The following is a 26,247-nucleotide window of genomic DNA, read 5'->3' as shown; positions in this document are numbered from 1 at the left end:
TGTAATGGTAATAGTAATTTATAGTACTATGTAGTACTGTAGTAGCACTTTAATGATAATAGTAATTTACAGTACTATGTAGTACTGTAGTAGTACTGTAATGATAATAGTTATATATAGTACTATGTAGTACTGTAGTAGTACTGTAATGGTAATAGTTATTTATAGTACTATGTAGTACTGTAGTAGTACTGTAATGGTAATAGTAATTTATAGTACTATGTAGTACTGTAGTAGTACTGTAATGGTAATGGTAATTTATAGTACTATATAGTAATATAGTAGTACTGTAATGGTAAAAGTAATTTATAGTACTATGTAGTACTGTAGTAGCACTTTAATGATAATAGTAATTTATAGTACTATGTAGTACTGTAGTAGTACTGTAATGGTAATAGTAATTTATAGTGCTATATAGTACTGTAGTAGTACTGTAATGTAATAGTTATTTATAGTACTATGTAGTACTGTAGTAGTACTGTAATGGTAATAGTTATTTATATTACTATATAGTACGGTAGTAGTACTGTAATGGTAATAGTTATTTATAGTACTATGTAGTACTATAGTAGTACTGTAATGTAATATTTATAGTACTATATAGTACTGTAGTATTACTGTAAGGGTAATAGTTATTTATAGTACTATGCAGTACTGTAGTAGTACTGTAATGGTAATAGTTATTTATAGTACTATGTAGTACTGTAGTAGTACTGTAATGGTAATAGTTATTTATAGTACAGTATAGTACGGTAGTAGTACTGTAATGGTAATAGTTATTTATAGTACTATGTAGTACTATAGTAGTACTGTAATGGTAATATTTATTTATAGTACTATGCAGTACTGTAGTAGTACTGTAATGGTAATAGTAATTTATAGTACTATGTAGTACTGTAGTAGTACTGTAATGGTAATGGTAATTTATAGTACTATATAGTAATATAGTAGTACTGTAATGGTAAAAGTAATTTATAGTACTATGTAGTACTGTAGTAGCACTTTAATGATAATAGTAATTTATAGTACTATGTAGTACTGTAGTAGTACTGTAATGGTAATAGTAATTTATAGTACTATGCAGTACTATAGTAGTACTGTAATGGTAATATTTATTTATAGTACTATGCAGTACTGTAGTAGTACTGTAATGGTAATAGTAATTTATAGTACTATGTAGTACTGTAGTAGTACTGTAATGGTAATGGTAATTTATAGTACTATATAGTAATATAGTAGTACTGTAATGGTAAAAGTAATTTATAGTACTATGTAGTACTGTAGTAGCACTTTAATGATAATAGTAATTTATAGTACTATGTAGTACTGTAGTAGTACTGTAATGGTAATAGTAATTTATAGTGCTATATAGTACTGTAGTAGTACTGTAATGTAATAGTTATTTATAGTACTATGTAGTACTGTAGTAGTACTGTAATGGTAATAGTTATTTTTATTACTATATAGTACGGTAGTAGTACTGTAATGGTAATAGTTATTTATAGTACTATGTAGTACTATAGTAGTACTGTAATGGTAATATTTATAGTACTATATAGTACTGTAGTATTACTGTAAGGGTAATAGTTATTTATAGTACTATGCAGTACTGTAGTAGTACTGTAATGGTAATAGTTATTTATAGTACTATGTAGTACTGTAGTAGTACTGTAATGGTAATATTTATTTATAGTACTATGCAGTACTGTAGTAGTACTGTAATGGTAATAGTTATTTATAGTACTATATAGTACTGTAGTAGTACTGTAATGGTAATAGTTATTTATAGTACTATGTAGTACTGTAGTAGCACTGTAATGGTAATAGTTATTTATAGTACTATGTAGTACTGTAGTAGCACTGTAATGGTAATAGTTATTTATAGTACTATGCAGTACTGTAGTAGTACTGTAATGGTAATAGTTATTTATAGTACTATGCGGTACTGTAGTAGTACTGTAATGGTAATAGTTATTTATAGTACTATGCGGTACTGTAGTAGTACTGTAATGGTAATAGTTATTTATAGTACTATGCAGTACTGTAGTAGTACTGTAATGGTAATAGTTATTCATAGTACTATGCAGTACTGTAGTAGCACTGTAATGGTAATAGTTATTTATAGTACTATGTAGTACTGTAGTAGTACTGTAATGGTAATAGTTATTTATAGTACTATGCAGTACTGTAGTAGTACTGTAATGGTAATAGTTATTTATAGTACTATGCAGTACTGTAGTAGTACTGTAATGGTAATAGTTATTCATAGTACTATGCAGTACTGTAGTAGCACTGTAATGGTAATAGTTATTTATAGTACTATGTAGTACTGTAGTAGTACTGTAATGGTAATAGTTATTTATAGTACTATGCAGTACTGTAGTAGTACTGTAATGGTAATAGTTATTTATAGTACTATGCGGTACTGTAGTAGTACTGTAATGGTAATAGTTATTTATAGTACTATGCAGTACTGTAGTAGTACTGTAATGGTAATAGTTATTCATAGTACTATGCAGTACTGTAGTAGCACTGTAATGGTAATAGTTATTTATAGTACTATGTAGTACTGTAGTAGTACTGTAATGGTAATAGTTATTTATTGTAGCTCCTTGGTTCTTTAGCCTCATGAAGCAGCTCCTTGGTTCTTTAGCTTCAAGGCTTTCAGGAGATGTGATCCTGATAAAACAGTGGCTCGGTGGGTTTCCCTACTGAGCCGAAGATAACTGATCACTGAGGATGGACGGAGGATTCTCAGGTTTCCTCAAACATGAGAGTTTCTCTCAGTGTCCTGCTGAATTTGACTGTAGGGAAACCAGCAGGTTGGTCCAGTCTCACCTGGCAGATAGTCCCAATTCAGCAGACATCACATGTTCTCTGACAGAACGTTCTGTTCGCTACAGGCAGTCATAAAGCTGGAGTCCAGTTTGTCTGAACTAAACTAAAAAATCAAACAGTTTATATCAGAGAATGAGGAACTCTGGTTCTGTGTCCTTCAGGGAAGTTAATGATTAGAGATTAGTGGACATGATGTCAGTAAACATCGATCAGCTGTAGTTCACTTTTGACAAGTTTCGAGTCAATTTAAACCAATTTCAAGTCATTTTGGACAGGTTTTAAGTCATTTTGGAAAAGTTTCAAGTCATTTTGGACAAGTTTCAAGTCAATTTAAACCAATTTCGAGTCATTTTGGACAAGTTTTAAGTCATTTTGGAAAAGTTTCGAGTCATTTTGGACAAGTTTCCAGTCAATTTAGACAAGTTTCAAGTCATTTTGGACAAGTTTTAAGTCAATTTATACAAGTTCGAAATCATTTTTGACAAGTTTTAAGTCACTTTGGACAAGTTTCGAGTCAATTTGGACAAATTCTGAGTTACTTTGGACACATTTTGAGCCATTTTGGAGAAGTTTCGAGTCATTTTGAACAAGTTTCGAGTTGCTTTGGACAAGTTTTGAGTCAAATTGAACACATTTCGAATCATTTTAGACAAGTCTTTTTCGATTTTGACAATTTTGATGAATTATGAAAAAGTTTTGAGGATTTTAGACCAATTTTGAGTCTTTTGAGAAGTTTGAAGACTTTTTGGGGCATGTTTTTGAGTTTAGTAGAACCTGGTTATCCTGTTTAGAAACCAGAGGAGGCGTCACTCAGACCACAGTTCATGTTAAAGCAGAGAGCATTGTGGAAATGTAGCAGCAACGGGCACCATGACAAAGACTTCTGATGAGGTTAATGACCTCCAACCAGAGCTGACGAGAGAATGTTCTTCCTGCACCGGCTTTAAGTTGTAGGAGCTTCAGGAGAAACCAACCGGACTTCTCTGGCAAATGTTTCCAGAAATGTCTGCCAGAGAAGTCCGGCTGGTTTCTCCTGAAGCTCCTACGATCACCAGGACCTGGATGAGTTTAGCAGCGACGGGCACCATGACAGAGACTTCTGAGGAGGTTAATGACCTCCAACCAGAACTCACGACTACTTTCCATCTGAAAGCAAGTCTGGACTCATTGTCCAGCAGGTTTCAAGATGTTTCCTCTTGTAGTTTTTCAGATTAGTCGTCCCTGAAACACTGTTTAGATTCTAATGAACTCTCAGCTGCTAGACGTCCCAGAGTTTGGAATCTCTTAGAAATGTCCTTACTGTTGAAAGAAAATAATTTTTTTCAATGAAGATTGAAAGAAAATGAATTAAATGAATGATAAATCGTCAACAGATCCTGAGTTATCACCTTTATGTTGCTTCCAGATGATATTCAGGCTTAAAAACAAACAGAATCAGTGAATCTGACTGTATCTCTTTGACTAAAGGATCATTTATCTGCTGATGTGTTACTGATGCTATGATCTTCTGCTGCTGTTTTCCATTAAACTACTATCTGAGGGTTTATTAACTGTTGGCAGTAAATCAGGGAGCAGTTTTTACATTGCTGGGAGGAAGTTGTTTGATTTGTCCTCTGCTTATTTCACCCTCAACAACCAAACAGACATTCACGTTTAAAGTAATCTGATGAACTAGTTGGATTTTAATGCATTTTATTGAGTAGAAGTTCACAGTTTTCTACTAAAAGTGACTTTAGTTAGAAACAGGTTGAATTTAGTGTTTTTCTCAGCAGTTAAAGTTGAATTACAGTGAAATTAAACCAGAAGACAACAGGTTTAACGTGGAGCCGATGAGTTTCAGCTTCGTCCTGCAGGTTTTGTTTCTGTTTACTGTCGGTTAAAATGGAAAACAGATGGAAAAGTTTATTCAAATCCACTAATCCACATTCAAATGTGTTACTACCTACAGCAGCATCAAGAGGAGGAATAAAAACACTAAATACTGAAATAAAAGTCAGATTTTTATTGTTTCTCAAACACAGTTTATCAGCTGTTCATATTTCTCCTTTTAAATTTCCTTCTTTGGTGCTTTTTTAACCATTAATGGTCACAGATTCAGTTTATTCTGCTGCTGTTGAGTCGAACAAAGACATCTGAGTAGAAATTATTATTACTGCTGAGCTACAGAAAACTGTTTCATTCATCAAATGACAGTTTTTAAAGTAGTTTTAGGAAAAAATACCAAATGTTTGTTAGTTTCAGCCTTTAAAATGTTAAGATTTGACACTTTTCTCAGATCTGTTTCATATTATTCATATGAATCGTAATTTCTGAAGCAAAGCAGCACAATAAAGCAGAGACGTTATAAAACCATCAGGATTTCAAAAGAAAACTGATAAAATACAGTTTAGTTTATTTAAATAAGTACATCGTTGGAGGATACCTTATAGTTAAATGAGGTTTTTAACTGTTGGCTGAATAAAATCTGACATTTAATGATATTCTGACACCTGATGGAGAAAATAAAACACAAACGTACAGCAGGTATATAAGTTTATGATTTATACATATATATGTGGGTCATTCTAGAAAAAATAAAACAACAAAAATGAGACAGAAAACCACAAAAACTAGACAAAAAAAGACACAAAATGACAAAAACGAGACACAAAACCACAAAAATGAGACACAAATACACAAAAACTAGACAGAAAATGACAAACAAGACACAAAAATGACAAAAACAACACAAAACCACAAAAACGAGACACAAAAACACAAAAACCAGACACAAAATGAGACAAAACCACAAAAACGAGACACAAAAACAGAAAAACCAGACACAAAATGAGACAAAACCACAAAAACGAGACACAAAAACACAAAAACCAGACACAAAATGACAAAAACGAGACACAAAACCACAGAATTGTCAACAGGTTCTGCTAACATGTTGTGGGAAACGTTCCATGAATAATAATAATTATTTAAAATTTTATGTTGATTAAAAAATGTTCACACAATTACAGAGACATGAATGAAAAAATAAAACCAGAAAAAATAGATTTAAATGAGATTCTGTTTATTAGATCCAGTTTGGTCTTCAGGGGGGGAACTCCAGACTTATTTGGAATTTAAAATATTAAAAACATTCTCCTAGTTTTTATAGATTTGGTCTCAGGACAAGAACATTTACACACTACTGATGTTTTATTATTTAATACGTGGATTATGGGATGTAAAACTTCCTCCAGCTCTAAATGATCCCTACATATCTCAGCTTTAACTTCAGCAGAACTCTGAGGTTTTTCTGCATCTTCAGGCTCCTGGTGATTAATTCCTGAGAACAGGTCACCTGTCGGTCACTGAGTCAACACACCTGAGTGACAGCGAATGTAGCAATCAGGGTCCTGAAAGACACACCTGGACACACCTGACAGGAGGCCAAGAGCACTGATTGGCCGCTGTCATAGCGATGGCGTCGGACCTCAGGAGTAGAACGAAGGAACAGATGAAGGGAAAGAAAAGACGAAAATGTTTTTTAAAAGATGAAGAAAAGAAACAGGAGGCCATTTTAGAGAGCAGAGACAGTTTCAGAAAAACAGAAAAAGATGAAAGAATGTGGTGAAGACGTAAAGAATACTCAAAGGGCAGAATGAAACAAAGGAGAGAAATAAAGTAGATATTCTGTATTAAACAGGTTGTCTGCTCCAGTCTAAGCTGCTAACATGTCAGGCTAACTAGCTACCAGGCTACTGAGTAGGTTGTGCTCATTCACAGAGAACTGTTCACTTAAAAGTAGAAATCCGCCAATAAAACATGATTCTGAGCTTTTACTGTTGTTGAAGAAGCTTTTAATGTTCATATCAACAGGCTTTTCTTCTCCATTGTCAGCTACAAACATTTCCCGGCTAACTAGCTTAACATCTGTCAGCAGTACCAAGGGTTAGCATCAGTAGCTAACCGAGGTGACTCAGCAGATTGTCTTCATTTAAAATAGAGTTTTAGGTTAAAAAGAGAAATGTGATTTAAAAGTACAAACATTGACTAAATGACATATAACTTATGATGTACATCAATAGTAAACTGGTTGTTTAAATGCCCTAATGTAAGCTACAAACACATCGAGCTAACTAGCTTCATATGCTAACTGATGAGCTAGCATCATTAGCTAACAGTCTGTCCTGGATGTTTTCCTCATTAAGCTGTACAGTAATACAGAGACAGACTAGGACAAGAACCTGTTGACATTTTACACTTTATTTAATGTGATGTTTATTTATGTTAGTTTGGGTTATTTTTTAATCTAGACATAATTAGCTATGTACAGATACAGACGGCTAAAAATTTGAGCTTTTATCTACCTTTGTCTGAAATAAATGACCTTACAGCTGATCTATAATACCTAAAGTGTGCTTTATCTGTGAAATGGTGTCAGATATTTGATATATAATGACCCTGATTGAATCAACTGTAAAATAAAACATCTGTATTGAGATATAGTATCAGAAATATGACCTAAAAAAAGAAAGAAGCTCTTATCTACCACTTGAAAAACACCAACCGTTTTAAAGCTCATTAAAGCAGCATTAGCTCAGATATATTTCAGCTCCTCAGTCATTTGCAAATATCTCATTTGTTTACAGGTTTTGGTTTGAGCCTCCATGCAAAGTTCTGATTTATCTAATGTGTAGGTTCATCACAGTCATTCTGATGGTTCTTTAACGCTTTTGTACGCTTACTGTTAATGTTGTCAACCCTGAAACAACTCTATATGTACAGAACAAGACTTTTATTGTGAAATCGAAGGCAGTTCTGTTTTTCTTTATTTGAATAAATGTTGACTTCGACAGAAACACCTCAGTCCTGTGATGTCAGTTTTACAGGTACGGAGACACAAACACACCTGGCTGTCTGCTGGAGGTGGTTAAAGTGTGTTTTAATGGACAGGTGATTTACCTGCATGAAAGGAGGGATTTACCTGGTGTGTGTGTGGACATAAGCTGCTTATATGCACCTGTGAGGACTTGCCTGGATACAGCAGGTCCCCTTAATGCAGAAACAAGACAAACTCATCTTAGTCCAGGTTCCACATAACGACATGAAACAAAACCAAAAAAATAGACAAAAAAATTAGACAAAAAAAGTTACAAAGCAACAAAAAAATTGGATAAATGACACAAACGAGACAAAAAATTACAAAAACGAGAAACAAAATGACAAAAAAAAATTAGACAAATGACAAAAAACAAAACAAAAAGACAAAAAATTTGACAAAAAAGTTACAAAGCAACAAAACAGACAAACAGCTACAAGCGAGAAAAAAATGAGACAAAAACAAAAACGAGACACAAAACCACAAAAACAAGACACAAAACAACAAAAACAAGACTTAAAACGACAAAAACAAAACACCAAGTTACAAAAATGACACAAAACGAAAAAAACGGGAGATAAAAGCCATGCAAAAGTTAGACAAAAAAACAAGACTAAATATTACAAAAATGAGACACAAAACAACAAAACAATGAACAATGTAGTATTTTTCTTTGTGATCAAATTAACTTCTCATAGTCTAGAAATTATTTAAAATTTATAGTTGGGCCGGATTGGACCCTCTGGAGGGCCGGTTTTGGCCCGTGGGCCGCATGTTGGACACCCCTGCCTTAAGATAAGCCATTAAATGAGAAGACCTGGTTTGAAGACAGAGCTGTGTTTGGGGTCAGAGTCGGTCTCTGGGAGATGAATGTCCTCAGAGGTGATGGAAACTATGTTTCCTCAACACTAACTCAGATTTAGTCTGATGACGGCCGGCTGGGATCACTGCGGGGCCTTAAATAGTCATATTTACCCCTGAAACCACCAAAAACAGACGGCAGAGAGCTGAAAGTTGGAGCTGTATTTGGTTATAGACATCAGAGCTGCTGTTTCTCTGATCATTTCTGCTTAGCTGCTGGTTTAGGTTCATGGTGGAGTTCATATGATACCAGAAAACTGCTGCTAGCATGAAAATAAACGATTTTATGGATGTATTTTAACACTGACAGTCTTAGGTTAGAGATATTACCCTGACATTAGCCTAAACGAGATAAAGTTAGCTGCTCTGTTAGCCTAAACACATCATATTGGCCTAAATGAAACAATGTTGGCTCCTAAATTAGCAGAAACCATATAACTTTAGCAAAGTTAGAATAAGTAAGCTATGTTTAGCTGCTGGATAAACAAGAGAACACTTCACTATGTTAGCCTAGCAAGATAACATCAGTCAAGATAAGGTTAGCTGCTAATTTAACCTAAATAAGGCAATATTAGTCAAATCAAGATAGCATTAGCCTAAACAACATGAAGCCTGATGTTGATTTCACCTAAATAGCCTCACTAGGCTAACATTAGCCTAAACGAGATAAAATAAACTTCTGCTTTAGCCTACACAAGATAACTTTAGCTTATCAAGATAGCAAAAGTCTAAACAGGATCACTAGCAAGATTTGCAACTACTTTGGTCTGACAAAGATAATATTAGCCACTATGCTAGGCTAAACAGATAACATTAGTTGCTACTGACTGTAAAGCAGACATCATAAGCTGCTATATTAGCCCAAAAAAGATAATATTTGTCAGTAAACTAGCCAAAGTAAGGTAACATAAGCTGCCAAATGAGTCCAGACAAGGTAACATTAGCCTAAATAAGATAATTCAGGCTACTATGTTTAGCCTAATAAAGAAAAGATGAGCTGCTACGATACCATTAGCTGCCATGTTAGCCTGGATAGCATTAATTGGTACACGAGCCTAAATGAGATGTTGTTAACCACTTTAATGGCTGGTACGCTAGCCTACATGAGATAGCATAAACAACAGCATGTCAGTGACGTTCTGCTGGAAACTTGAAGCTCCGACACATTTCAGGTGAAAATGACACGTTGGTAGAAAACCTGATGCTGATCTGATCAGTCTGATGATCTGAAATACTCTCTCAGCTTATAACGGAACTTCTTATGGTTTTAAAAGTTAGTATTTACTTCCTGTTGAGCTCTCAGACTCTCAAACTGTTTAATCTGTAGAAGTGATTCAGCTTCAAACCGTCCTGAACATAAAGAGTCTATAAATAGTCAAGGAGTCGCCTCTAACTTCATCACAGCGTCGCTTCCTGAGCTGCTGCTGCTTTAACAAGTGGCTTCACACCGACTTCAGAACATCAGTTTCACTTTAATCTCACTTCAGTTCAGAGAGAAAGAAGCTAGAAACCCAACAGATCAGTTAGCAGCCTGGATATAAACATATAAAGATATAAATCTATAAGGATATAAACATATAAAGATATAATTCTATAAGGATATAAACGTATAAAGATATAAATCTATAAGCATATAAAGATATAAATCTATAAGGATATAAATGTATAAAGATATAAAGATATAAATCTATAAGGATATAAACGTATAAAGATATAAATCTATGAGGATATAAACGTATAAAGATATAAATCTATAAGCATATAAAGATATAAATCTATAAGGATATAAACGTATAGATATAAATCTATGAGGATATAAACGTATAAAGATATAAATCTATAAGCATATAAAGATATAAATCTATAAGGATATAAATGTATAAAGATATAAATCTATAAGGATATAAACATATAAAGATATAAATCTATAAGGATATAAATGCATAAAGATATAAATCTATAAGGATATAAATGTATAAAGATATAAATCTATAAGGATATAAACATATAAAGATATAAATCTATAAGGATATAAATGTATAAAGATATAAATCTATAAGGATATAAACGTATAAAGATATAAATCTATAAGGATATAAACATATAAAGATATAAATCTATAAGGATATAAAGGTATAAAGATATAAATCTATAAGGATAGAAATGTCTAAAGATATAAATCTATAAGAATATAAATGTATAAAGATATAAACATAGAAGGATGTTTGAACAGCTGCTCTGTGAAATCTTTTACACATTTTATTGGTTTAAATGGTTTTATTGCGTTGTGTCCCACTTTATTTTTCTTTTAAACCAATGACAGCTGCAGCCTGAAGCCGTGTTTCTCAGTGAACATATGAATCCATTAATTAACCCCCATCATGATACATACGTGTTGCTGAGGACATGTTTCATGTTTGCGTGTCTGCAGGTTGGTGGATGACAGATGTGTGGTGGAACCAGCTGCTGGGGATCTGGAGAATCCTCCAAAGAAGTTCAGAGGTACCGAAGACTGTGTTCATGTCAATAATAGTCAATCATTACATCAATACTAATCAATCATCATATCAATACTAATCAATCATATCAATACTAATCAATCATTATATCAATACTAATCAATCATCCATCCATCCATTATCTATACACCGCTTAATCCTCACTAGGGTCGCGGGGGGTGCTGGAGCCTATCCCAGCTGACTCGGGCGAAGGCAGGGGACACCCTGGACAGGTCGCCAGTCTGTCGCAGGGCTACATATATAGACAAACAATCACTCTCACATTCACACCTACGGGCAATTTAGAATAATCAATTAACCTCAGCATATTTTTGGACTGTGGGAGGAAGCCGGAGTACCCGGAGAGAACCCACGCATGCACAGGGAGAACATGCAAACTCCATGCAGAAAGATCCCGGGAAAGCCGGGACGCGAACCAGGGACCTTCTTGCTGCAAGGCGAAAGTGCTAACCACTACGCCACTGTGCAGCCCCTAATCAATCATATCAATACTAATCAATCATTGTATCAATACCTACCGATCAGATCAATACTAACCAAATGGTTGAATTCAGTTTCATTTTGTGACATTAGAACTTCCTGTTTCTAGTGGATCTGGTTAAATACAGTCATAAATAATAAATTAGGTTCTATGTGACGTAGATTTAGTAAAATGTTCAGAAACACGACGTTCTTCCATTTCCATGTCGTCCTTCTCATTACAATCAGTTTCATCTGATTTTGAAACAACAACCAGACAGTTCCTGGTGACAGGAAGTGGAATCCTTAGAGTCGTATGTAGACAGGTCTAAAGTGGGTCTGCAGTGGTCAGAACTGGTCCTGGGTCAGATGGAAACCAGACAACCTACTGGGAGACGACTGTGACAGATCTGAGGCTGGCTGGGATCTTCTGAGGCTGATGGACCAGTTTCCATCAGAGCTTTCCATCTGTTCTGTCTGAACCAGTTTAGAAGTAGAACATCAAACTTTAAATCAGAGCAGAGGAGGGTCAGCATTCATCAGAGCCAATAATCTATCAGGAGAAATTAAAACGCAATAAAACAGATGAGACAAAGAGAGGAAATGAATTCTATTTATTAATAAAACACCACCCTATTAAACACAGACATCATCTGACAGATTGATTAATTATTGATGGATTTATTTCAGGGTTTGCTTCCTTTTAGCTGCTCGCCGTCATTCAGACTATAAATAATCCGTCCTAGTTACTGCTGTCTGGACATCATAGCGCCACCAGCTGGACACATTCTCCACCTGTTGTCTCTGAAACACTGCAGATGATACGAGAACATTTAAAGTTCCTGAAGATCTCCTGGAGTCCAGTTAAATCCATCATTAAGAAACAGAATGAAGATGGAACATGAATAAATCTGACTAGAGCAGGACGTCCTCAAGACCTGAGAGACTAGAGAGGGAGGCAACCAAGACTCCTATGACTCCTCTGAAGGAGAAAGAGACTAGAGAGGGTGGCCACCAAGACAAACGACAAAAACGCTACATAAAACAACAAATAAAGCAAAACACAATGACGAAAATGGACAAAAAACAAGAAAAACAAGACAAAATATTCCAAAACTGAGACAAATGACAAGAAACAAAACAAAAACCAGACAAAAAATTAGACAGGATAAGTTACAAAACAACAAAAACATGAGACAAATGAGAAAAGTCAGAAAAAAGATTAAAAAAACAACAAAAATGAGACACAAAATGACACAAAATGAGACAAACAACACAAAACAAAACAAAACAAATACAGACAAAAAATTGGACCAAAAAAGTTACAAAGCACCAATAAATGGACACAAACGATACAAAAAAAATGACAAAAAATAGACAAAAAACAGAAGTGAGACGAAAAGGAAACACAAAATGACAGAAACATTAGACAAATGACAAAAAAAGACAAAAAACTACAAAAAAACAACAAAAACAAGAAAAATAATTCCAAAAATGAGACACAATAATAATAATAATTTTCTTAATTAAAACTAAAATTGTGTTAAACAGAAGCCAGATGTTTTATTTTAAACGTTTTCAATCAAAATACTGAATTAAAATCATCATTAGTTCCATTTTTATTCACTTCAAATTCCCTTAAAAACATGAAACAGGACGAGTTTCTGAACAGCAGCTAAAAGTTTGGACTTTTTTTTTAGGTAAACTCCTTCTAGAGTTAAAACTAATCTTTTGATTTGACAGTTTATAGTAGGAAATAATGATAATAATGCAGTTTTTTCTTCAGTGTTTGCTCTTGTTAGTCATTAAAATGTAGAATTCCAGCTGATGATGTGTGAACGGCTCCATCCTACATCTGTTCTAGTCGAGTCTTTGTATTCAGAGCTGATAAAGCAACTTTAGATGGTTCAGTCTGACTGATTACCTCTGAGCTCTGTTTGCTCTACAAACACCAGAAACTGTTAAATATCCAGGATGTGATGGAGGAGAGTCAATATTTACCTCCTACTGTCTCCACTTTCACTGTTAGATTCCTGAATTCATCCACAACTTTGTTTGTTAGAATTTATCACATTTACAGTAAAATACGTCCACAAGATAAAGTTAGCTGCTACGTTAGCCTGTAAACAAGAAAACACGGTTCACTGTGATAGCCTAGCAAGATAGCATCAGTCAAGATAAAGTTAGCTGCTACCTTAGTCTGTAAACAAGAAAACACTGTTCACCTATTAGCCTAGCAAGTTAGCATCAGTCAAGATAAAGTTAGCTGCTATGTTAGCCTAAATAGAATCAACAAGATAGCATTAGCCTAAACAACATAAAGTTAGCTGCTATGTTAGCCTAAATAGAATCAACAAGATAGCATCAGCCTAAACAAGATAAAGTTAGCTGTTGAATTAGCCTAAACAGCATCAACATTAGCCTAAACAGCATAAAGTTAGCTGCTATAGAAACACAACATATTACCCTAAATGAAACAATCTATGCTCCTAAATTAGCATAAATGATATAACTTAAGCCTCTACATTGCTCTAAACCAGAAGACATAGGCTACCATGTTAGCATAGGTAAGCTAAGTTTAGCTGCTAGAATAGCCTGAACAAGATAACATTAACCAAAACAAGATAATGTGAGTTGCTACATTAGCATGTAAATAAGAAAGCACTGTTCACTGTGTTAGCCTAGCAAGATAGCACCTATCAAGATAAAGTTAGCTGCTAATTTAACCTAAATAAGGTAACATTAGTCAATGCAAGATAGCATTAGCCTAAACAAGATAACACCTGACATCGATGTAGCCTAAATAGCCTCAACATGAGCCTAAACAAGATAAAATAAGCTTCTGCTTTAGCCTAATAAGATAATACAAGTCTAAACAAGATCCAAAGCAGGATAAGATTTGCAACTACTTTGTTCTGAACAAGATAATATTAGCCACTATGCTAGGCTAAACAGATAACATTAGTTGCTACTGACTGTAAACAGACATCATAAGCTGCTATGTTAGCCCAGAAAAGATAACATTTGCCAGTAAATTAGCCAAAGAAAGGTAACATAAGCTACCAAATTTGTCCAAACAAGGTACCATTAGCCTAAATAAGATAATTCAGGCTACTATGTTTAGCCTAAACAAGAAAAAATAAGCTGCTACGTTACCATTAGCTGCTACGTTAGCCTGGATAGTATTAATTGGTACATGAGCCTAAATGTGATAATCTTAACCACTTTAACAGGATGATATTAGCCTAAAAAAGACAATGTTCGCTAGTACACTAGCCTCAATGAGATAGCATAAACCGCTACATTAGCCTAAACAACACCATGTCAGTGATGTTCTGCTGCAAACTTGAAACTCCAACACATTTCAGGTGAACATCAATCAGTTTATGACGGAACTTATGGTTTTAGAAGTTAGTATTTATTTCCTGTTGAATTCAAGAATATGTTTTATTTACAGTAAAATACGTCCACACCTACTTAAATTATCATCATGCAGCTGAAACCATTCCTGCTGCCCAGATCAAGAACCCTAACATCTTTACTAATGTGTTAACTTGTGTTCTAGCGCCACCAGCAGGTCGAAGTTTTCACCTTTAAATTATTAAATGATCATACGGTTCTAAAATGTTGCCTTCAGGGGGAAGCGTGGTCGACGACTGAATCACTTTCTGGAGTCGTGTTTGATTTCTAATGAATGAAGCAGAACTTTTAGTCAGTAGGAGGAGGTCGGGGTGGATGGAGGCCGATCAAGCACTCACCCAACAGGACTTAACTACACGTACATACACTACTGTTCAAAAGTTTGAGGTCACAAAAGTAGTTTTTTTTCAATGGCGAATGGAAACAAAGCCATCTTATAGCGTCGTGTGATGATGTATTCGTCCGCTCCGCTCGCCAACTCCTTCCACTTAACCAGTTTATAACGTAACGATGAAACGCTTGTACATCGTAAACCGCGGATCCACCCGTAACCAGTTCTGACGAAATGCCGTAGGTCTAGGACGTCGTAAACCGAGGACCTCAGTAAATGTATATCAGCTGTAGTTCCTGGTTGTTCCACCAGGTGGAGCCCCCAACCAGAGCTGATGTGAGAATGTTCTTCCTACACCACCTTTTAGTCTTCTCTGGAAGACGTTTCTAGAAACGTCTTCCAGGGAAGTCCGGCTGGTTTCTCCTGAAACTCCTACTATCACCAGGACCTGGATGAGTTTAGCAGCAACGGGCACCATGACAGAGACCTCTGTGGTCGTTAATGACCTCCAACCAGAGCTCCAACCGTGACACATACACTATATAACAGTTTCTGTTGTCAGTAAATCAATGGTGATCGATAAAGTTGCCTTTATTTAAAGAAAACTCTCTGGATTATCATCCCAGCATCTCCTAGGTGACCTGAGGTTTCAGAATGATCTGTTAAAAGGCCTCTATCAGATCAGAACTCCGTTTTAAATCTTTTGGTTCCAAACGTTCTGTCAGATACCTAACGACTTCCTGTCTTCTTCCAGACTGCCTGTTCAAGGTCTGTCCGATGAGCCGCTACTCGGCCCAGAAACAGTTCTGGAAAGCCAAACAAGCCAAACATGAGAAGGACAAGATCGCTGACGTGGTTCTGCTGCAGAAACTGCAGGTAACAGATTTTTGTTAAAGAGAAGAACCCAGAACAAACAGAGTAGTCTGATAGTTTAGATGTTCCTCAGCAGAAGTTAACACTAGCTAACTGTGTCTTGCAGCATGCGTCCAACCTGGAGCAGAAGCAGAACGAAACCGAAAACAAGAAGGTCCATGGAGATGTCGTCAAATATGGAACCGTCATACAGGTAAAAGAAGGTTCTATGAGAACACACTGGAAAAGACTGAATGAGTCAGAACGATGGAGAAACAAACCCTCTGGGAGGTTTACTCTTTCATTATAATATTCTTGTAATAATATTATTGACTTCTATGAAAAGGTTGTTGAAAAGCATCAGTCAGGACAATACAAGAACATTTAAAGTTCCTGAAGATCTCTGGAGTCCAGTTAAATCCATCATTAAGAAATGGAAGGAAGATGGAACATGAATAAATCTGACTAGAGCAGGACGTCCTCAAGACCTGAGAGCCTAGAGAGGGAGGCCACCAAGACTCCTATGACTCCTCTGGAGCTCCAACAGTCAAATTAAATCTGGACTAGAGTTCACCAGAAGACATGTGGAGACTCTGAAGACACCTGGAAGAAGGTTCTTTGGTCTGAGGAGACCAGGATGGAGCTTTATGTCCATCAGACTAGATGATATGTTTGATGGACACCAAACACTGAACATCATCACAAACACACCATCCCCACTGTGAAGCACGGTGGTGGCAGCATCATGATGTGAAGGAAGGTGGTGGCAGCATCATGATGTGAAGCATGGTGGTGGCAGCATCATGATGTGAAGCATGTTGGTGGCAGCATCATGATGTGTAGCATGGTGGTGGCAGCATCATGATGTGAAGCACGGTGGTGGCAGCATCATGATGTGAAGCATGTTGGTGGCAGCATCATGATGTGTAGCATGGTGGTGGTAGCATCATGATGTGAAGCACGGTGGTGGCAGCATCATGATGTGTAGCATGGTGGTGGCAGCATCATGATGTGAAGCACGGTGGTGGCAGCATCATGATGTGAAGCATGTTGGTGGCAGCATCATGATGTGAAGCACGGTGGTGGCAGCATCATGATGTGAAGCATGGTGGTGGCAGCATCATGATGTGAGGACAAACAGTCAAAGATCCTCAGAGATGTTTGAGAACATCGAGGTGGACGTTCTGAATCCAGTAAAACTGAAGCTTCTTCTCTAGAAACAGTAAAAGATTAAAACTTCCAGCAGTGAATCTCTACAGGCATTGTACCTGTGCAGTACAACCTGAACTTAAATACATACATGTATTGTGTAAATACTCACTCCATGTAGGACCACGCCAGTTGCCACGGTAACCAGGTGACTCAGCCCCTCCACTCCCCATTTTACAGTCAGACCTTATCAGAGACACACACCTTTCACTGTGTTGACACGCTGCTATCTGTTAGAGCTAATATTGACCTGTCATCACAGTGTGTGTGTGTGTGTGTGTGTGTGTGTGTGTGTGTGTGTTTAAGGTGTGGTTACCTGAACCTACCTGTGAATCTCCAGAACAAAAGATAACTGAAAGGAACTTTTCACCACTTAGAGTGTTTAAAGGATAAACTGACGTCTTTTTGCTTCCATTAACTGATTAGAATCTCAGCTTCTTATTTTCATAGGTTCTCAGATGTTTTCCTGAACTCCTGGATCTTCTCCAGGTTGAATAACTCTCATGGTTCCTTTTTGTTTTGAAGATCATCTTTTATTTAAGAGCAGAAAGTTTCTTCAGCTGGGAGTTAAAATCTTTCCTTCTTGTTCACTTCTGCAGTCCTCAGTCCTGTTGAGCTGCTTTCTATGGGGTATTATTGTAGTGAAACTCTTAGTAAATGTGTTCAAGAATCTGTAAATGCCTCCAGAGATCTGTAAGTTTATCTCTGAACGCATTTACATATCTCACTGTGTTTACAGTTTAACACTGATCAGCAGAATTGTTTTGAAAACCTAACTACAGAAACACAAACTTTAAAAAAACCTTCACAGATCTCAGGACGCATCACAGATTGTTCTACAAACTTCACTACAGATACACAACTCTACACACCGTTACAAATAGTTTCAGTAATACCCATATAGTTTTCTCTGCAGTCTACAGGTTTTGAAGTGTATAAATCAGTAGATGCAGGAGTATACAGTTGAAGGCTAAATTATCAGCCCCCTATGAAATTTTCGATTTTTTTCAAAACATTCCCAAGTGCTGTTAAACAGATTCAGAAATTTTTACCACAGCTTTTCCAAACATCCTGGTTTTTATTTTGGATGCTTACATTATTTTACTTTGCACACAGAAACTAAATTATTTAATAAAAACCAAAAACTGCCAGGTTCAGTATTATTATCTCCCTTAAGAACCGACCTTTTATTGAGCCAAACCACAAACCACTGGTGTGTAATCATGTGCTTTAACTTTGATTACAAGCTGTGAGCATTACAATCAATCAATCAATCAATCAATCAATCAATCAATCAATCAATCAATCAATCAATCAATCAATCAATCAATCAATCAATCAATCAATCAATTAATCAATCAATCAATCAATCAAGGGTTGTCCTCCACTTTACACACAGTATAAACACTTCATTCAGGATTTAAGCTGTCAATGGAGAAAGAATCAAAGCAGGAGAAGATCTACAAAGTTCTCACAGCGTTTCCAGGTGTCCAGAAGTGGAGTGAAAAGTCTCATCAAGAGATTCAAAGAGAACCACACAGTACAGAACAAGTCTGGCAGAGGGAGGAAGCCAAAGATCTCAAATGTTCTGGAGAGAATACCTATGAGAGATGTGTCCAAAGACACTAGAACAACCAAAACACTAGTTAGTGAGTTAGAGAAGTCAGGAGTTGTAGCGTCAAAGAAGACACAGAAATGGACTGAACCCAAACCTTAACTTCTACAGACATGTCCTGACATGTCCTTTAACTCGCACATAAAACAAATCTGTAGGACTTCCTTTTTCCACCTGAGAAATATTGTGAAAATCAGGAACATCCTGTCTCAGAGTGATGCAGAAAAACTAGTCCATGCATTTGTTACTTCTAGGCTTGACTACTGTAATTCCTTATTATCAGGTTGTCCCAATAGCTCTCTGAAACATCTACAGCTGATCCAAAACGCTGCAGCCAGAGTACTGACGGGAGTTAGCAAGAGAGATCATATTTCTCCTATATTGGTTTCTCTTCATTGGCTCCCTGTTAAATCTAGAATAGAATTCAAAATCCTTCTTCTGACATATAAAGTTCTTAACAACCAATCTCCATCATATCTTAAAGATCTGATAGTACCATATTATCCTAGCAGAACTCTTTGCTCTCAGACTGCAGGCTTACTTGTTGTTCCTAGAATCTCTAAAAGTAGAATGTGAGGCAGAGCCTTCAGTTATCAGGCACCTCTCCTGTGGAACCAGCTCCCAGTTTGGGTTCTGGAGGTGGACACCCTCTCTATTTTTAAGACCAGGCTTAAAACCTTCCTTTTCGACAAAGCTTATAGTTAGGGCTGACTGGGTGACCCTGATGGGGTGAGCTGGTGTTTTCATTTGCACAACTGACTTCCCCTCTTGACGTCCCTTTAGTTTGCCCCTAGTTATGCTGCTATAGGCCTAGACTGCTGGGGAACCTCTCTTGATGCACTGAGCCCTTCTCTAACTACCTATGTATTTACTATATATACCATTATTGCATTACATTCACTCTGTTTCTTTCTGTGTCCTTTCTCCGAGTGTCCCTGGTCCCAGAGCTGGATGCTGGATGCTTCAGATGCGTGGCTGTGTTTTATGGTCCTTGTGTCCCACCCCCCCACCTCTCTATCTCTACCCCTCTATCTGTATCCCTCTATCTCTACCTCTACACCTCTATCTCTACCTCTCTACTTCTTCTGTCCCTCTCAACCCACCCGGCCAGCAGGCAGATGGGTCCCCCTCACATTAGAGCCGGGTTCTGCTCGAGGTTTTTTTCCCTGTTAAAAGGGTGTTTTCCTGCCACTGTCGCCTTTTGGCTTGCTCTGGGGGTCAGGCATATGGGTTCTGTAAAGCGTCTCGAGACAATTTGACTGTAATTGGCGCTATATAAATAAAATTGAATTGAATTGAATTGAATTACAGAAGAGACACCTTCAGGCCAGACTGAAGTCTGCTGAGGACAACCTGGAGAAAGATTATGAAGACTGGAAGGCCTTTGGTCAGATGAGAGCAAACTAGAGACGTTTATGTTTGAAGAAACAAGGGAAGAACTCCGTCCCCACAGTTAAACACGGTGGTGGCAGTATCATGCTGTTGGATGCTTCAGTGCTTCTGGAACTGAGAATCTGCTCAAGGTTGAAGGAATCATGAAGAAAGAAGGATATATGAAGATTTAGAAAGAAAGCCTCCAGCAGTCAGCTGCTAAACTGGGTCTGGGTCGTCGCTTTGTCTTCAACATGACGACTCGAAACATCCTCCGCTCCTGGTGAAGATCTACCTCCAGAAGACCAAAATCAACGTTCCTGACTGGCCTGCACAAAGCCCTGACCGGAATCCCATTAAAATCTGTGGGGCCAAATGAAGACCAGGGTCCATGCTAGAAGACCATCAGATCTGGAGGAGCTGAGAGATTTACTAAAGAAGAATGGGGTGGGGTTCCTCAGGAGATGTCAGAGACTTGTTACAAACTACAACAAACGACTGCCAGCTGTTATCCAGCAAAAAAGAAACACAACTGACTGTTAGCATCAAGGGGTCTAATAGTGTTGACCCTGGTAGTTTTTGGTTTTTGTTAAAGAATTTAGTTTCTGTGTGTAAAATAAAATAATGTAAGCATCCACAATAAAACTAGGATGTTTGGAGAAGCTGTGATAAAAATTCCTTCATCTGTTTCACAACACTTGGAAATGTTTTGAAAAAAAAACTAAAATTTCATCAGGGGGGCTGATAATATAGTCTTCAACTGTATGTGTTTTAAGGTGTATAAATGTCTAGTATTTCTATGTTAAGGAGTATAAATGTGCAGTATTTGTGTTTTAAGTAGTATAAATGTGTAATATTTGTGTTTTAAGGAGTATAAATGTGTAATATTTGTGTTTTAAGGTGTATAGATGTGCAGTATTTGTATTTCACAGTATATAAACGTGTAGTATTTGTGTTTTAAAGTATATAAATGTGTGTCTAAGCTGTGTTTTGTGGTCTGCAGCTGCTGCACATGAAGAGTAATAAATATCTGACGGTGAACAAACGTCTGCCGGCGCTGCTGGAGAAGAACGCCATGAGAGTAACTCTGGACGGGACGGGGAACGAAGGATCCTGGCTTTTTATCCAACCCTTCTGGAAGCTACGAGCCAACGGCGACAACGTGAGACACCACAGCGCCACCGTGTGGACAGACGCAGGAAAATACAAACACAGAAATATGTTTAAAAATTAGAAAATAAAATATTAACGGTCATTAAATCGAAATGTTAATTTAAAAATTCATTTTCAAAATTAGAAACTATCAAAATCTATTTATAAATATGAAAATCTATTATTCATAGTAATCTATAAATATCAAAACCTCTTCCAAAAATTTCTAAATTATCAAAGTATTTAAAATCTAAAAATCTTTATATATATATATATATATATATATATATATATATATATATATATATATATATATATATATATATATATATATATATATATATATATATATGTATATATATATATATATATATATATATATAAAAAAACATATAAATATCAAGTGAATTTAATAAAAATATGAAGGTGAGGTTATGAATTTAGAACAATGCAAAAAATTAAAACACAAAGTTACAGAAAGAAATTTATAAAATATCTTTCAATAAAAAAATATCTAAAATAAATATAGAAATCAATAAAAGGTAAAAAATATCAACAACTGTAAAATTCAGACATCTATAAACATAAAAAATATCAAAAAACAATGAAATATAAAAATCTACAAAATATAAAAACTGAAATATCAAAGTTAATTTAATAAAAATATTAAAATATTCACACAGTGAGGTAGAGAACTGGCAAAAATAAAATAAAAATTAATTAATTAGTCTAAAAATCAATAAAAGGTAAAAAAAATATAAAAATCTGTAAAGGAACTAAACTATAATATACAGACATCTATAAACAAAAAATATTTTTTAAAAAAATGTGAAAAAGTAGTCCGGCAGGTTTCCAGGGTCACTTAAATAAAACGTATTTCTTCTAAAAACAGCATGTGTTCAAAAGAGTGATTTATTTGCATAAAAAACCCATTTCCACGAAAAAGTCACACCACGTAATCACTTGGCACTACTTCCTGTCCCGTCGTATCAATGCGCGCCGTCCTCCAGCTGACTGCTGCGTACATGTGTTGATATCAACAACACATGTACGCAGCAGTCACTCTTTTGAACACATGCTGTTTTTAGAAGAAACACGTTTTATTTAAGTGACCCTGGAAACCTGCCGGACTACTTTCGCCGCGAGCAGAGCCGGACCAGAACTCGGCTCACGGGACACTGTCGGGGGTAAGACAGTGAGAGTGTACGTTACTAATGATAGGGATGCCATAGAGATTCATGTCAAAAATCCCGAACTATCCCTTTAAGTCTTCAGTAGAAAATCAGACAAAAACTGATCCAGAGCAGAGTTTAAAGAAAATAATGCAGTAAATATTAATAGTTTAACACTAGTAGTACTTGATAGGGTACTTTTACTCCACAATATTTATCAGTATATTTATATTTACAGCTTCATTACTCTGAAAATATTGAATCTATTTATTTAGTATCAGAACTGTTGATAAACTGATTAAAACCAGTTCCAGCGTTAACTCGTTAACTCCTGGTTAATATTTAACCCTCCTGTTGTCTTCATTTACAGGCACAAAAAAATATTGTTTCCTTGTCTGAAAAAAAATCCAAAAATTCAGCAAAAAAATTCCACAAATTTCTGAAAATTTGTAAAACCTTCAGGAAGAAAATTCCAATAATTCCTTAAAAGTTTCCCTTAAAAATTTTAGTTTAAAAAAAAAAAAATCCCCCAAATTTGGCAAGAAAATTCTTGGAAATATTTTCAAAAAATGAGTGAAAATCTTTCAAAAAAATCCTAAAAATATCTAAAGTGATTCCATATATATCAGTAAAACTTCTAATATTTTCTTTAAGAACATTCACATAAAAATCAACCAAAATCCATCGAAATTCACTGGATTTTGGTTGATTTTTATGTGAATGTTCTTAAGAAACATTTTTAAAATTTCTTATTTCCACCAATAAATGTTCAAAGATTTCCCAAAAATGTTGAAAATGTGGACATCAGAAGTTTTACTGTGAAAATGTATTTTTCCCCACATTTTCAAACTTTAAAACGGGTCAGTTTGACCCGCAGGACGACATGAGGGTTAAATGTTCTCAGAGGAGCCTTCCTGTTCTCCAGATGTTCCTGCTGGTTCTCCTATAGTTTTCCTTTTCTTCAGATGTTCCTGCTGGTTCTTCTGTAGTTCTCATGTTCTTCTCTTCAGGTGGTGGTTGGAGATAAAGTGATCCTGAACCCAGTAAACGCCGGACAACCGCTGCACGCCTCCAGCTACGAACTCACCGACCATCCAGGATGTAAAGAGGTGAACCAGAGGACGGTCCTCATGTTCTACACAACGTTTACTTGATGTTTATAGTTCATGTTTCACAGCTGATGGTCCTCGTCTACACTGGTGGACCTTTAGAGGTACATCAGGGGTTCTACAGGACATTTACATCCAATAGTCCTACAACAAAACTAGATCCTGAACGAAGACACACGAAACAACCACAAAGATACAAAATAACCACAAAGCGACGCAAAACGACCACAAAGACACAACAAAACCACAAAGTGATGCAAAAATGACCACAAAGACACAAAATAACCACAAAGACACAAAATAACCACAAAGATACAAAATAACCACAAAGCAACGCAAAATGACCACAAAGACACAAAATAACCACAAAGAGATGCAAAAATGACCACAAAGACACAAAATAACCACAAAGACACAAAATAACCACAAAGATACAAAATAACCACAAAGCAACGCAAAATGACCACAAAGACACAAAATAACCACAAAGAGATGCAAAAACGACCACAAAGACACAAAATAACCACAAAGATACAAAATAACCACAAAGCAACGCAAAATGACCACAAAGACACAAAATAACCACGAGACGCAAAATAACCACAAAGAGATGCAAAATGACCATAAAGACACAAAATGACCACAAAGACACACAAAACCACCACAAGGAGACACAAAACTATCACAAAGATTCACAAAACTATCACAAAGATACAGAAAACTACCACAAAGAGACACAACACGACCACAAAGAGACGCAGGACGACCACAAAGAGACACAAAACCACCACAAAGAGACACAAAACCACCACAATGAGACAAAACAACCACAGAGAGACACAAAAGTACCACACAGAAACACAAAACCTCCACAAAGAGACACAAAACCACCACAGAGACAAAAAAACCACAAAGAGATACAAAATGACCACAAAGAGACACAAAACTACCACACAGAAACACAAAACCTCCACAAAGAGACACAAAACCACCACAGAGACAAAAAAACCATAAAGAGATACAAAATGACCACAAAGAGACACAAAACGACCACAAAGAGACACAAAACAACCACAAAGAGACGCAAAACGACCACAAAGATACACAAAATGACCACAAAGAGACACAAAAAGACCACAAAGAGAAGCAAAACGACCACAAAGAGACGCAAAACAACCACAAAGTGACACAAAATGACCACAAAGACACACAAAACCACCACAAAGAGACACAAAACAAATACAGAGACACAAAACAACCACAAAGAGACGCAAAACAACTACAGAGACACAAAACTACCACAAAGAGACACAAAACGACCACAAAGAAACACAAGATGACCACAAAGAGATGCAAAACGACCACAAAGAGACACAAAATGACCACGAGGAGACACAAAACTATCACAAAGATTCACAAAACTATCACAAAGATACAGAAAACTACCACAAAGAGACACAACACGACCACAAAGAGATGCAAAAAGACCACAAAGAGACAAAACAACCACAAAGAAACACAAGACGACCACAAAGAGACGCAAGACGACCACAAAGTGACACAAAACCACCACAAAGAGACACAAAACCACCACAATGAGACAAAACAACCACAGAGAGACACAAAACTACCACACAGAAACACAAAACCTCCACAAAGAGACCCAAAACCACCACAAAGATACAAAATAACCACAAAGAGACAAAATAACCACAAAGAGACAAAATAACCACAAAGCAACGCAAAATGACCACAAAAACACAAAATAACCACAAAGACACACAAAACCACCACAAAGAGACACAAAACAACTACAGAGACACAAAACAATCACAAAGAGACGCAAAACAACTACAGAGACACAAAACTACCACAAAGAGACACAAAACGACCACAAAGAAACACAAGATGACCACAAAGAGACACAAAACGACCACAAAGAGATGCAAAACAACCACAAAGAGACACAAAACAACCACAGAGACACAAAACAACCACAAAGAGACACAAAACAACTACAGAGACACAAAACCACCACAAAGATACAAAATAACCACAAAGCAACGCAAAATGAACACAAAGACACAAAATAACCACAATGAGACGCAAAATAACCACAAAGAGACGCAAAATGACCATAAAGACACAAAATGACCACAAAGACACACAAAACCACCACAAGGAGACACAAAACTATCACAAAGATACACAAAACTACCACAAAGAGACACAACACGACCACAAAGTGACGCAAAATGACCACAAAGAGACACAAAACCACCACAAAGAGACACAAAACCACCACAAAGAGACAAAACAACCACAAAGACACAAAACGGCCACAAAGAGACACAAAACAACCACAAAGAGATGCAAGATGACCACAAAGATACACAAAACGACCACAAAGAGATGTAAAACGACTACAAAGAGACACAAAATGACCACAAAGTGATGCAAAACGACCACAAAGACACAAAATAA

The 26,247-nt window shown here is 36.2% G+C and overlaps 1 protein-coding gene across 2 annotated transcripts in view; it reads left to right on the top strand.

Annotated features, from left to right (window-relative positions):
• itpr3 (inositol 1,4,5-trisphosphate receptor, type 3) overlaps positions 1 to 26,247 on the top strand; it is an 83,892-nt gene that overhangs the window by 9,982 nt on the left and 47,663 nt on the right. For both annotated transcript variants that reach the window (XM_055012751.1, XM_055012750.1), the window contains exons 2-6: positions 10,986 to 11,056; positions 16,038 to 16,159; positions 16,263 to 16,349; positions 21,334 to 21,492; positions 23,665 to 23,763. In XM_055012751.1, the coding sequence (XP_054868726.1) occupies positions 10,986 to 11,056; positions 16,038 to 16,159; positions 16,263 to 16,349; positions 21,334 to 21,492; positions 23,665 to 23,763 (538 nt within the window). The remainder of the gene's footprint in view (positions 1 to 10,985; positions 11,057 to 16,037; positions 16,160 to 16,262; positions 16,350 to 21,333; positions 21,493 to 23,664; positions 23,764 to 26,247) is intronic.

Source organism: Amphiprion ocellaris, chromosome 8 (genome assembly GCF_022539595.1).
Source record: "Amphiprion ocellaris isolate individual 3 ecotype Okinawa chromosome 8, ASM2253959v1, whole genome shotgun sequence".
NCBI classification, from domain to species: domain Eukaryota; kingdom Metazoa; phylum Chordata; class Actinopteri; family Pomacentridae; genus Amphiprion; species Amphiprion ocellaris.
This window is presented reverse-complemented; position numbering and strand designations above follow the sequence as displayed.